The 12,564-nt window shown below is 42.5% G+C and overlaps 1 protein-coding gene across 1 annotated transcript in view; it reads left to right on the forward strand.

Annotated features, from left to right (window-relative positions):
- The window catches only part of LOC146338463 (protocadherin-11 X-linked-like), a 247,395-nt gene extending 236,943 nt beyond the window's left edge, over positions 1 to 10,452 (forward strand). The window contains exons 4-5 of the mRNA XM_084813319.1: positions 719 to 3,205; positions 9,870 to 10,452. Of these exons, the coding sequence (XP_084669445.1) occupies positions 719 to 3,205; positions 9,870 to 9,875 (2,493 nt within the window). The 3' untranslated portion in view covers positions 9,876 to 10,452. The remainder of the gene's footprint in view (positions 1 to 718; positions 3,206 to 9,869) is intronic.
- The last annotated feature ends 2,112 nt before the right edge of the window (positions 10,453 to 12,564 follow it).

Here is a 12,564-nt window from a genome sequence, read left to right on the forward strand (position 1 = left end):
TGGGTGGTACATGCTGCTTGGCTCCTCCTGCCAGTGGGAGTGACTAAACAAACCAGGGTTTGTTCTTGGCATATGATTCTGGTGCATTAGGAGAGGAGCAAGCCAGGAACATGGTTCAAACAAGGAGGTTTCCTGGTTTGGAAACTGAGGTTTAGAGGTTCCTTAGTTTGTTTAGCCACTCCTGTTGGCAGGAGGAGTGAAGTGGGAATGATTAAGCAGTGTGCACTAGTATACTTGATCATTCTCAAGGCAGAATTTGAAAGAATGTTGGCTTATCATGACATCTGAACCAGGTAAGTATGTATGCATGTATGTATGTATGTATGAATCTGTCTGTCTGTCTGTCTGTCTGTCTATTAACTATCTATATAATATATCTAATTAAAACATTTATGTCTCACTTTTCCTCTCCCAAAAAGGAGTTGCTCAGAGTGGCTTACAGGCTCTAAAACAAACAGTAAAATATATTTACAACTAATTAAATACAGCAGCAAAAACCCAAAGAACCAAAACTGTCAATAAATACCATTAAGCAACAGCAGCAGTATATATTTATAATTGTTCTCTACCGTATGGCAAAGAAAAAAAGTACTGTATATTATGGTGATCCCATAAATGGATAAACACATATAGGTATTGTTCAGGAATCATGGATATGCCAGATTCATAAGAAACTAATGCAGTAATACATTCCCTTCTCTCTGTTTACGGCTTCTAGGGTCAAAATGTATTTGGACTCGATATAATTGAGACACCTGAGGGGGACAAATGGCCCCAGTTGATTGTGCAGCAGATCCTTGACAGGGAGCAGAAGGACACCTATGTGATGAAGATTAAAGTGGAAGATGGTGGAAACCCTCCACGATCCAGCACTGCCATCCTCCAAGTAACAGTCACTGATGTGAATGACAACCGCCCAGTGTTCAAGGAGAATGATATTGAAGTCAGTGTTCCTGAAAATGCCCCTGTGGGTACCTCTGTTTCTCAGCTTCATGCCACTGATGCTGACCTGGGGTCCAATGCCCAGATCCACTTCTACTTTAGCAGCCAGATCTCCAACTTGGCCAAAAGGCTGTTTGCCATCGATAACACCACTGGTCTCATCACCATCAAGCAGCCACTGGACCGGGAGGAATCCCCGGTACACAAGCTAACCGTCCTAGCGAGTGATGGCAGCTCAACACCCTCAAGAGCAACTGTGACAGTGAATGTCACAGACATTAATGATAACATTCCATCAATAGACACGAGGTACATTATCAATCCAGTGAATGGGACTGTGCTTTTGTCTGAGAAAGCACCACTCAATACTAAAATTGCACTGATTACAGTAATGGATAAGGATGCTGACCTTAACGGTAAAGTTACCTGCTTCACAGACCATGATGTGCCATTCAGGCTAAAGCCTGTGTTTGATAACCAGTTTTTACTGGAGACTGCCACATTCCTGGATTATGAAGCTACCCGGGAATATGCTATTAAAATAGTGGCTTCTGATTCGGGGAAACCACCCTTGAACCAGTCTGCAATGCTCCTCATAAAAATCAAGGATGAAAATGACAATGCCCCAGTATTCACACAGCCTGTTATTGGACTTTCTATCCCTGAGAACAATGCTCCTGGCACTCAGCTGACCAAGATCAGTGCTACGGATGCAGACAGTGGGCACAATGCTGAGATCAGCTACATGCTGGGCTTGGATGCACCCCCCATTTTTAACCTGGACCGCCGTACAGGCATTCTGACTGCAGTGAGAAAGCTGGACAGGGAAAAGCAGGACAGGTATTCATTCACGGTGCTGGCTAAAGATAATGGCATGCCGCCTTTGCAGACCAATGCTACAGTGACCGTTTCAGTCTTGGACCAAAATGACAACAGCCCGGCTTTCACACACAATGAATATAATTTCTATGTGCCTGAAAACCTACCCATGTATGGCACTGTTGGGCTGATCACTGTGACAGATGCGGACTCTGGGGAGAACGCAGCAGTGACCTTGTCTATATTAAATGGCAAGGATAATTTCATTATTGATCCCCTCACTGGAGTCATACGGCCAAATATTACCTTTGACAGGGAGCAGCAAGGATCTTATACCTTTCAGGTGAAGGCTGTGGATGGAGGAAGGCTACAGCGCTCATCAACTGCCAAGGTGACTATCAATGTGGTTGACGTGAATGATAACAGGCCTGTATTTGTCATACCTTCGTCTAACTACTCATATGACTTGGTCCCAATGTCCACCAGCCCAGGCTCTGTAGTGACAAAAGTGTTTGCTGTTGACAATGATACAGGGATGAATGCAGAACTTCGCTACAGCATTATAGGTGGGAATTCAAGGGGATTGTTTATGATTGACCAGTTAACGGGCAATGTTACACTGAAAGAGAAAGTCATATCAGCAGATCATGGGTTACACAGACTGGTTATCAAAGTCAATGATTTAGGGCAGCCTGAGTCACTGTATACTATAGCACTGGTGCATTTATTTGTGAATGAAACAGTCACCAATGGATCATATGTCCAAGAGTTAGTGCGCCGGAACATGGAAACCCCAGTTGGCCAAAATGTTGGGGATGGTGAGATAACCCCACAGACGAACGATTATGTCAAGATCATTATTGCCATCATTGCAGGCACCATGACAGTCATACTAGTCATCTTTGTGACTGCCCTGGTGCGATGCCGCCAAACACCCAGGCACAAGGTTGTCCAGAAAAGCAAGCAAAGTGGTGAGTGGGTCTCTCCAAACCAAGAAAACCGTCAGATCAAGAAAAAGAAGAAGAAGAAGAAGCGTTCTCCAAAAAGCCTTCTTCTGAACTTTGTGACCATTGAAGAATCTAAGCCCGATGATCCTGGCCATGAACACATCAATGGCACATTGGACATTCCTGTAGAGCTAGAAGAACAGACTATGGGAAAATATAACTGGGCCACCACACCAACCACCTTCAAACCCGACAGCCCAGATTTAGCAAAGCACTACAAGTCTGCCTCCCCACAGCCCACTTTTCAAATTAAACCTGAGACTCCAGTACCACCGAAGAAGCACCATGTCATTCAGGAACTGCCTCTGGATAACACCTTTGTGGTGGGTTGCGATTCACTTTCGAAGTGTTCCTCCAGTAGCTCGGACCCTTACAGTGTCTCTGAATGCAGCTGTCAAGCAGGATTCAAGACTCCCGGCTCCATCCACACCAGACAGGTAATACCAAGTTTCTCCTTGCACCTCTCTCTCTCTCTCTCTCTCTCTGCTTCCCTCCCTCCCTTCTTCCTTTTATTTCATTCTGCCTTTAGATTTGTTTGTTCCGTTCCGTTTGGTTTTTGTTTTTTTTAAACCCTAAATGTTCATGCTTGGCTAAAGCACTGAGAAGTAAACAGTTTGTGATTCATCAGTACTAAAAAGAAGAAAATGAGAATGGAGTGACTTTGGCTGTGAGGAAGTTTTGGTTGCTGAACGAGCATATGAGGGGGTAATTCCTGTCTGCAGATGGCGGTGTGGCACTTCTCGCTTTGCATAGCATCTCTAACTGTAGAGCAGATCTGCAGAACGAAAGAGAGGTTACAGGCCTGTCCTCGCTAGCATCTTATGCTCGGGAACCTAAATAATCTAGGCCAGGTGGAAAGCAATAAAGCTTTGTAGGATCTGATAAGTGGTTCTTAATGCTAATGGAGTCTGGAATTGCAGACTTCATTTGGTCAGATCTGTACCTCAAGGTCTCTCAGAAGCAAGATCCTCTCTCCCCCTTGCACACACACACACACCTCCTCCTAAGAGACTTGAGTGCCATTTTCCTGACTAGAAATATATGCTGCTATCTAGGTTCCTAAAAGTTCAGTGCTTGACACAACTGACAGCATAAAATAGCACTACATTTAAGGGGTGTGGGGCAGGGGTGGGGAGAGATATCAGAGCCATGGCAAATACCATCCAGCCTTTATGGACAAATACACTATAGACTCAGCCCCCCATGCTGGATTCACACACAATGGCTAAAGCACAGCTCTGATTTATTTGGGGGGGGGTGGGAGGAGGAGTGGGGAGAGTGACAGGTAAGATTTTGCTTTGAAGTTGGTAAAGCTAATGCAAGAGAAGCACGTCTCTAACTTAAATTGTGATTCTGAAAAGTCATATTGTAAAACATATTAGAAGTCTTCAGGAGGCCTCAATGCCTGCTGTTACAGCGATATTTTCCTCCGCTTTGAAAGGACCTAGACACACAAAATATCTTGAAAGAAAGAAAGAAAGAAAGAAAGAAAGAAAGAAAGAAAGAAAGCAAAGTGTCACTTGTTGCAGCAGCAAAGGTGAAGTTTACTGGGATACATGTATATTGCCTTCAGCTGAGTTGAAATTACTTCTCCCAGGTGAGAATTAAGTCCTTGAATTTCACTTACCTCTCTTGTTGGCATCACTCTGTTTGCCAATTTAGTTCAAAGGAAAGGAGATCCTAAAATTACGACCTTCCTACCCACTACTATGGGATGGTTGTACCTTTCTCATATCTAAAACATAGTTTAGGTTGTTAGCAATAATCTCTGTAATACTTGATGCAGAGAGATGCTAAGTGCAATGTTTGAACTGAGTCTAAACTGAAAGTGTGCGGTGGGAAATGTTCTAAACAGTTTTGAGTGCTATCTGGCTGACTCAGGTCGGTTATATTTATCACTGAAAGAAACTTTGGCCATATTCAAATCAGAGTGAGGCTCAATCACAGCTTGAAAAATACTGGAAGGGATTGTGAAAGTTGGACTGCTTCCACCACTGTTGTCCTTACTAAGCACTATATATTACACTGAGATAATGGGACCTATGACAAAAGGTTACAGTGCTTTCCCAGACCCAAAGTCGAGTGCTCCTGTTGAAGGTTGTCACTGCAGTGAGGATGGGGGGAATTTCAGGAAGAGGAAAAGGAAAAGCAATGACTTTTTTAAATCCATCTTTAGGCCATCCTCTGCTCTGCTAAAAGGATCAGGTAGCTGGTGGCAGGAGAGGTCTGTTGCCCAAGACCCCAGAAGGCTGCTGCCAATCAGATCCAACCTACATAATCTAATGCATAACATACCACACCACTACGTCTGTGTTTTGTTTTGTTTTTCAAAGAAGCTTAGAGGACCAGCTCTGGATTAGGACCTTACTCTGGGAAGTAGGGAGGTAACATATAGACACACACACACACATACACACAGTGCTTCCAATTCAGCCCCTTGAACCTGCAAGGTGCATAGGAAAAAAAGCTTCAGTTGTAGTGACTGAATGCATGGGTTTGTTGTTGTTGCTTTGTTTGTTTTCTCGTGTGGAAATGCCATGCACAGGAGGCCCTGATACACATCAGGGGCACAGTGGCAGGCAGAGGTTAAAGCTCTTCTATCCCCCACACTAAGGTCCCAATCTGGATTAAACAGACTTTTGAGCAAAAGGGTGGAGGTGTGGAGGATGGTTGGCAGCCTGGACCTTAGCATTTTGTTTATACCTATATAGCATGGGGGGGGGGGAATCTGAGAGTGGAATGGAGGAAAAAAGTGGTCTTCGTGGCACATATCTTCCCAGTCCTAATTCCCCATCCCATCCCAGGTATCTGTTATAAGCTATTAGGGACATAGAGCCTATACCCTCTTTTTCCTACATCTTTTTCAGTCCCACTTTCCTTTTTCTCTCAACTGAAACCTCAGCATTCCATACATCCTGGAAACTCACACAAGTCCTTGTCAGGTCATTTAGTCTGTATGTCTGTGTTTTTACATAACAACACTTTTTTTTTTCTTTTAATTTACAAACATACCTTTTTGTATTTTGTAATTTCTTCATACCTAGGAAATTCCCCGAGTCTAAACTGCTGCTTCATGTTGTGTGGTGTGTGGCTATTTCACTTCCAAAATGATCAGCACTCAATTACCTAAGATGGCTATTAGAAAGAATGATGAAATGTTAGGCTGGCTGAAGTGGAAGAATTCTGGGCTGTTATACACATATGTATTTCCACCAGTAACTACATTAGTGAGGTATCACATCAGGGAGAAAGGGTTGAGATGCAGATAGTATTTTTGCTTTTTCGTTGTTTTGCTTTGTTACATTCACTTTCCTCTATGTATGGTCTTATAGGCCCCTTCCAACCCTACTATTCTCTGATTCGATGATGGTCTGAAATGGTACCACCCAAGCTTCTGCCACCTCATTTTGTGTCATGGAATCTGGTTTGGTATTCAAGAAGCAGAATGAGGATGCACTGTTTCATATTGCAAGTAGCAATTCCATTTTGAATGCTTTCTTATATTTGCAAATACAGAATGCAACCACAGCACTACTGTAGCATATCAGTGGACAATGAGTTCTAGCCCTGTGACTCGCTCCTTGGTGTTGCATGTTTCCATCCACTTACAGGGAGCATTTGGAGACGTGATCCCACACCTACAATCTGAAGGGGTGCAGTCCGGTCTACCATCACCGAACCCCCTGACCAGTCCATTCTGCTGCACTAGCAGAAGTGTTGTGCTGAAAATGTCTCCCACATTTCTTTCAACCATTCTCATTCAATTGGATGGAAAAGAAATTGCTTTCGAAAAAAAATTCGAAGGAGAAGAAATTTCAGAGAAATTCTCATGGGTTCGGTTCGGAGTTCTTTTGCTTACTTTACTTATGAGGTGGCCATGGAGTATACAGAGAGTCATCGTACAATGATCTCTATGGCAGGCTGTAGCCTCTTCAGCTTCCCACACTTCAATTTAAAGCCATCATGAGGAAGACATCATGAAGTAATTCCTCCCATTGGGCTTTTTCAGTTCAGGAATGGCAGGTGGCCTGGGGGGCTGCAGAGCAATAGAAAGATGTGTAATAGAGAGAAAAAACACACACATAGCACCTTCAGCCACCTCACAGTGATTAGGTAAGCTCAACACCCCCAAAGAAGTTCAAAATTCTGCCTCAGAAAAGTGGAACCCTCAGCATAGTTGATGCTGTTGCCACTTGCAGGAGCAGTGCAATAAACCAAAAACCCCTTAAGGGTAAGGGGTGGGAAAGAAAAGAACCTGTGCTACAATCCCTGCCAATAGTGCCCCCTGTCTGTCAGAAACTGTTGGAGAATTTCTCCTCCCCTAGGAGAAATTCTGTGAAATTGCTCCCCCAGTTTCTCTTCCCACAAATAGGCTGGACAATTTTGAGAGGTCATTTGTGCACAGCTCTAACATGTAGACCAAGGTGGATAAAGCAGCTCTAGAACACTACTGCCTGTGATCAATATAAAGTCAGAGGGTGTGAAGAGTAGCCCATCTTGAGCAAACCCAGAAAGCGTGCTGAGGAAGGGGAAAAAATCATATTTTATTTAACACAGAGAGTGTCTCTCTGATGTATAGTTGTGAATGTGCGCGAGAGATGGAATAACAGTAACCAGTATTGTCTTATGGTAAAGTAAAATGTTATATCCTAATATCCAGATATATGGAGGCTTGTGGTGGTTACAAAGTACCAGTTCAGTCACTACGACTGAAGACATATGTAGTATCAGAAGGAAGCTGACAGAACTGTAAAGTAAGGCTTTTTGTTGTGTGGGGTGTTTATTTTTATGGGGGGGAATACTCTGATGGCAACAGCAGATCTGATGGCAGTTGATCAACCTACCCCACAACCTCCATTTTGCCATTGTCACCAACAGCAACAGAGTTCCTCTCAGCGGCTACCATTTCTCCCCTACAATGCTTGTGATGGTGACAAAATGAAATGTTGGCAGGGGCGGGGCTTGAAAAGGACAGCTGCTACCTATCAGAGGAAAACCCCACCACCACCACCATTTGCTAATTCTCATTCCATGCACATCCCCACCCTACCCTGGCTCTCTACCTTTTTTTTTTTTTTTTGCTTTACTAGCCAAATTCTGAACTGAACATTTGTTAAGATGAACTTTCAGTTTAGCCTTACTTTGAACATGCCACCGACTCTCGTTTTATATGATTACCTGTGTCCAGCACACTATTCTTCCTGCTCCTTGTTCACTTGCCAGCAAAGTTGATCCTCCTTTTACCTCTTTTCACCTCCACTAGCTGGGAAAACCACATGGGGGGAAAGCCTTTGTGTGCCTGTTCCAGTCTTCAGTTCCAGCTGCAGAGTCCCCTTCCAGGCCTCTTCTTCCCTGTGTTTCCAGCACAGGAAGAGCTAGAAGCCTACGGCAGCTTATGCCTATGACAGCTTTATAATGAGTAAACTGACGCAGCTTGTAGACTGGCATGGATGGATCCAATATACTCACTACCTCCCCACTCACTAGAATAGATTGCTGGTTTCACAGCTGATTAAAGATTTGAGCCTGGGTCTCCTCTAGAACTGCCACTGCATTTTTTCTTCTGGTAGAAAAATTCCAGGCAACTGGGGGGGCGGGGGGATACCTCACAGAAGTTTAGGTAAAGGAATTTATATCCTAACCTTCCAGCATAGCTAAAGCGCTCAGAGTGGCTCACAAAAGCTTGAGGGTTAAGAGTTCCCAAGTTTTCTTCTCTGCTCCTCTTAATTGTTGGATTCGTGTAAAATTTTGTTTTGGGGGCAACAAAATATATCCCATTAATGTTGTGTCATTTTTCTAAGGCTCAAACTTCCCGGTTTGTCTTGCAGAAATTGCAACAGAGTCTATCCATGCTGATACAGCATAGGTTCTGTTGAGAGTCAAAACAGCCAACTTTACATGTGCAAGCAAGGTCCTGAAATTCTAATTTTTCACTGATGCACTTTGGGAAAACCCAACTGTACACATAGTGTTCTTCCTGTAGCAGTGAGGCTGAAACCCAGGCTTGTGTGGGTTTTGCTCCCTCAGGTCTTCATGTCCGTTGTGAATCTATAATAATTTAGGGATGCTTTCATGCACGTTTCTGACCATTCTATTGCATTTTCTAGTAAGGCCATGATAATTCTTAAGCTAGGAGCTTAATTCCTCTGCTTTGTTTCAATCTTCTGTCCTTTTGCACCCCATCTCTTCCCAGATTGTTTTCTTACTTTATTTCTTAGAGTATGTCTGAATGTCATCAGTCTAAAGTAATTCTGACAGTTGTGGTAATACACTGTCTGTTTTTCTGGGGGTGGGGTGGGGTGGGGAGGAAGTTGTGGTTGCTGGTAAAGAAATAAATCAATTCTTGTTCTCTCCCTCAACTTCAGAGAATTCAAACAAAATGGAAGGATCAGAAGGGATCTGTCACAAGGTGTGGGTAGGGGTTTCTCTTGGGTGCATAACATTATACAATGATGTGAACATTATACTTACAAAATGTCGCGCCCGTTGTGCCTTTTATGGCAAGACCTAGTGGGATAACTGTTGTAATATGCTAGGTAACATATTTCCTCTGAGGGCATATATACACAACAAACCCATATTGTTTATTTAAAAACAAAACACTTTACCAGTTGTTGCTTTTCCCAAATGATTCTGGGAACTATACTTTGATGAGGGTATTGATAATTCCTTGTTGAGATCCCTACCCTCACCGCCTTTCTCACAGACTTAAAAAAATTATTTAATGTGGGAGACAGCTACAGTTCCCAGAGTTCCAGAAGGAATGACTATGAAATCACTTTATGTCTGTGGAGGAGATATATATCCCAAGATGTCTTTTAGTAGGGCAGCTTGGAAGGACAACTGTTTTGTTAAGGAGAATATTCTGTAAACGTGCCACACTATCTTTTACTGTAATGAGTGCTTTGCCTCTTAAACCTGACTGGTCCTTCTAATGACTGTTCATTTCTTAATAAGTTAAAACTCCCCAAGCCCTGCCCCACCCCACCCCACCCTTGACAATATTAAGTTAAGAGATGTGACAGGGCCAACGTTTAAAGTGGTGTGGGAGATGTGATTATAAGGCAAGGGCTGTTCTCATGCTGTTTCTCTGTTTGCCAGCTCTGAACGTCTTCGCATCAGCTGTTATGTACTGAAGTCGTACACAATGATGTTAAGCCAGCAAACATGGAAATATGGGAATAGCACGAGAAAGCCCTTTGTCCTCCCTCCCTGATTGCGGAAGAATTTTATCGTCTGATCTCCAGAGGGGTTTTCGAAGTGGTGCTGAACTGTTCAAGCTGCCCTACTGAAAGGTATTCAGGGCAAGTACTTTAAGGAAAGGAAAGAAAAGGGGAAAAAAAGACAAAGAGAGACTTTAGAACATTGTGCTATAACTGTTCTATTATGTAGTTTTTGCTAAGACAAAATAAGTGATATTAACCATCACCCAGTGTGAATGGTGGTAACTATAAGATAAACCTTTTATTCTCTTATGTTGCTTGTAGCCACTTTTGTCCTTTATGGACTCATTCCCTTAATTTATTTATGTTGAGAATATCTGTTGTCCTTCCTCTCATTCCTTATACATACTGAAAAAAGGAGCAATAACTTTTGTGCATATACATTTTAAAAGGCAAATTTAAAGTTCTTTGTACTCCTTGCATTTCTCAATAAAATGCATTGTCTCATGCACTCCACTATGACACATTATTGTTTATTTTGGGGTATTTTGTAAGAAAGGCATTGGGGTGGTTCCAGATTTAGTTACAGAGCAGACCCTTTGAAATCAGCAGGACTTAATTTGGTCATGACTAACTGAAGTCCCACTGATTTCATTGGGTCTGCTGCTCTAGGTATGAATATGTCTGGACCTGACCCATTGTCACTATGAAGGATAGCTAGATAATGTGCATTTTACAGTGGTTTATTGATATACAAATGTCAGTATGGCTTGTTTCACACACTTTTTAGGCTGATGATCCTCTTGACATGGTGGAAGAGTGGCTGCTTACTCATAATCTCCACCACAGACATAATGTAAGATGTGAAGGAGGCTTTCCATGTAGAGGCCAATATGTGCAGAGGGCTAATTCACATGGTTCCCCCCTCCCTTTAAAGGTGTGGAGGGGAGATAATGCAAACCTAGTGTGCATGTACACAGACCATTGTATGGAATATCCACCTTACATGTTAAGTTCATGAGGTCGGAAGAGGTGCATGCCTTCTTGTCCATCATAGGAAGAGCATCTCTGGCTCAGTATGGCTACAGTCCAAAACACATTGACTGGGAAGTATTCCCCATTGAAAACAGTGGGGCTTGCTTCCGAGGAAACATAGTATTGTGTGGGCCTGAGAGAGCATCTAGCTCCTACTTTCATATCCATATATATGTATTTCGAGCCACACTTGTGCTCTTTCTAATTTTCTTGCAAGCTATTACTTAAGCTTTTCAAGGAAATCTTATTTTATATTATGCTGCATAATAATTTTAAGAAGACCTACGTAGGCACAATTTACATACGTTCCCCGCCCCCATTGCTGCTGCCTCCCCCGCAAACCCATACACATTTATACAAAATCCCTTGCATTTAACTATGATAAATGGGGGGGGGGGATAAAAATCACAACTTTGTAACCACAACTAGTGCAAATTAAAAGTACAGCTACCTGGAGTTTGAATCACTGCCTTTTTAGACAATTTGGAAAGATGACTTAGGATGCAATCGTATACATGCTTACCTAGGAGTAAGCCCGATTGAATTCATTGGGGCTTACTTCTGAGTAGACATCTATACATTGTGCTGTTAATTTACCTTCTGTCAATATAAGATGTAATGTTTTCATTCTTCCTTGTTGTTTATCACATATTTAAAATGTATAGTATGTCTATCACAGTTGCATTAATGTGTTCCATTGTATCATCCTTTGGGCAATAATACGTAAAAGAATGTACACTTCATGTAACGGTATTAGCGTTTGGTACAGAACTCTATGGGCACAGTCCACAAGGAACTTTGATGGTGGAAGGCCTGCTGAAATATAGGGCTCCATAAGAGCACAGATTTGATTTCTTTCTTTTCAATAAGATGTATTGGTCAAATATTCCTACTGGGTTGTACTCAGTTCTTTTTAAGAAGAAAAAGGAGTATAAAGAAACTTGGATTTTGTTTTTGCCATTGTATGAACACTAATATAAGTTCAGGTCGCTAGAGGGAGAAAAACAGAGGCATCTGTCACAATCTAATGTACTTTGAGTACCTGGATCAACGTGGAATGCCACACAGAAAGTGCTTTTGCACGTTATATTATATGCACCAGAAAAGCAGATGTGCAGGAGGGTTCTGCTTCCACTTTTTGTCTACAAACAGATGCATATGTGCCATGCTCATCTAGACCCTGTGTATTCATCTGGAGCCCACATTGATTCTTCAGATGAGGCAACAAGCACAGAAAACTAAAAGCAAGTCACAATCACAGCTCTTTACTAGCACATGTTGGGAGCAATCCTGCCAAAGTTAATCACCTTTAAAAATCCTTTTATTTCAGAGGGGATGTTAAGTACATGCTTAGGTCTCTTCTATCAAAATCAGTTGGGCTTAAAAGTGGCTAATTGGGGCTGGATAGAGCCCATGTAAAAGTGCTTCCTCCAGTAAAATGAACTCGAAAGCACATGGAGATGTAGGAGTTCCATATGTTCACTTGAACACCTGCTCCGGGATGTGGCACTGATGTGGGTGATGGCCTCTGTGTGTGTATGCGTATTTAAAAATAATAATACTCCTACATGGTATTGGTATGCTTACCATTTAACTGA

This window comes from Heloderma suspectum, chromosome 9, assembly GCF_057233095.1.
Source record: "Heloderma suspectum isolate Gila_16-S chromosome 9, 16-S_ref, whole genome shotgun sequence".
NCBI lineage: Eukaryota > Metazoa > Chordata > Lepidosauria > Squamata > Helodermatidae > Heloderma > Heloderma suspectum.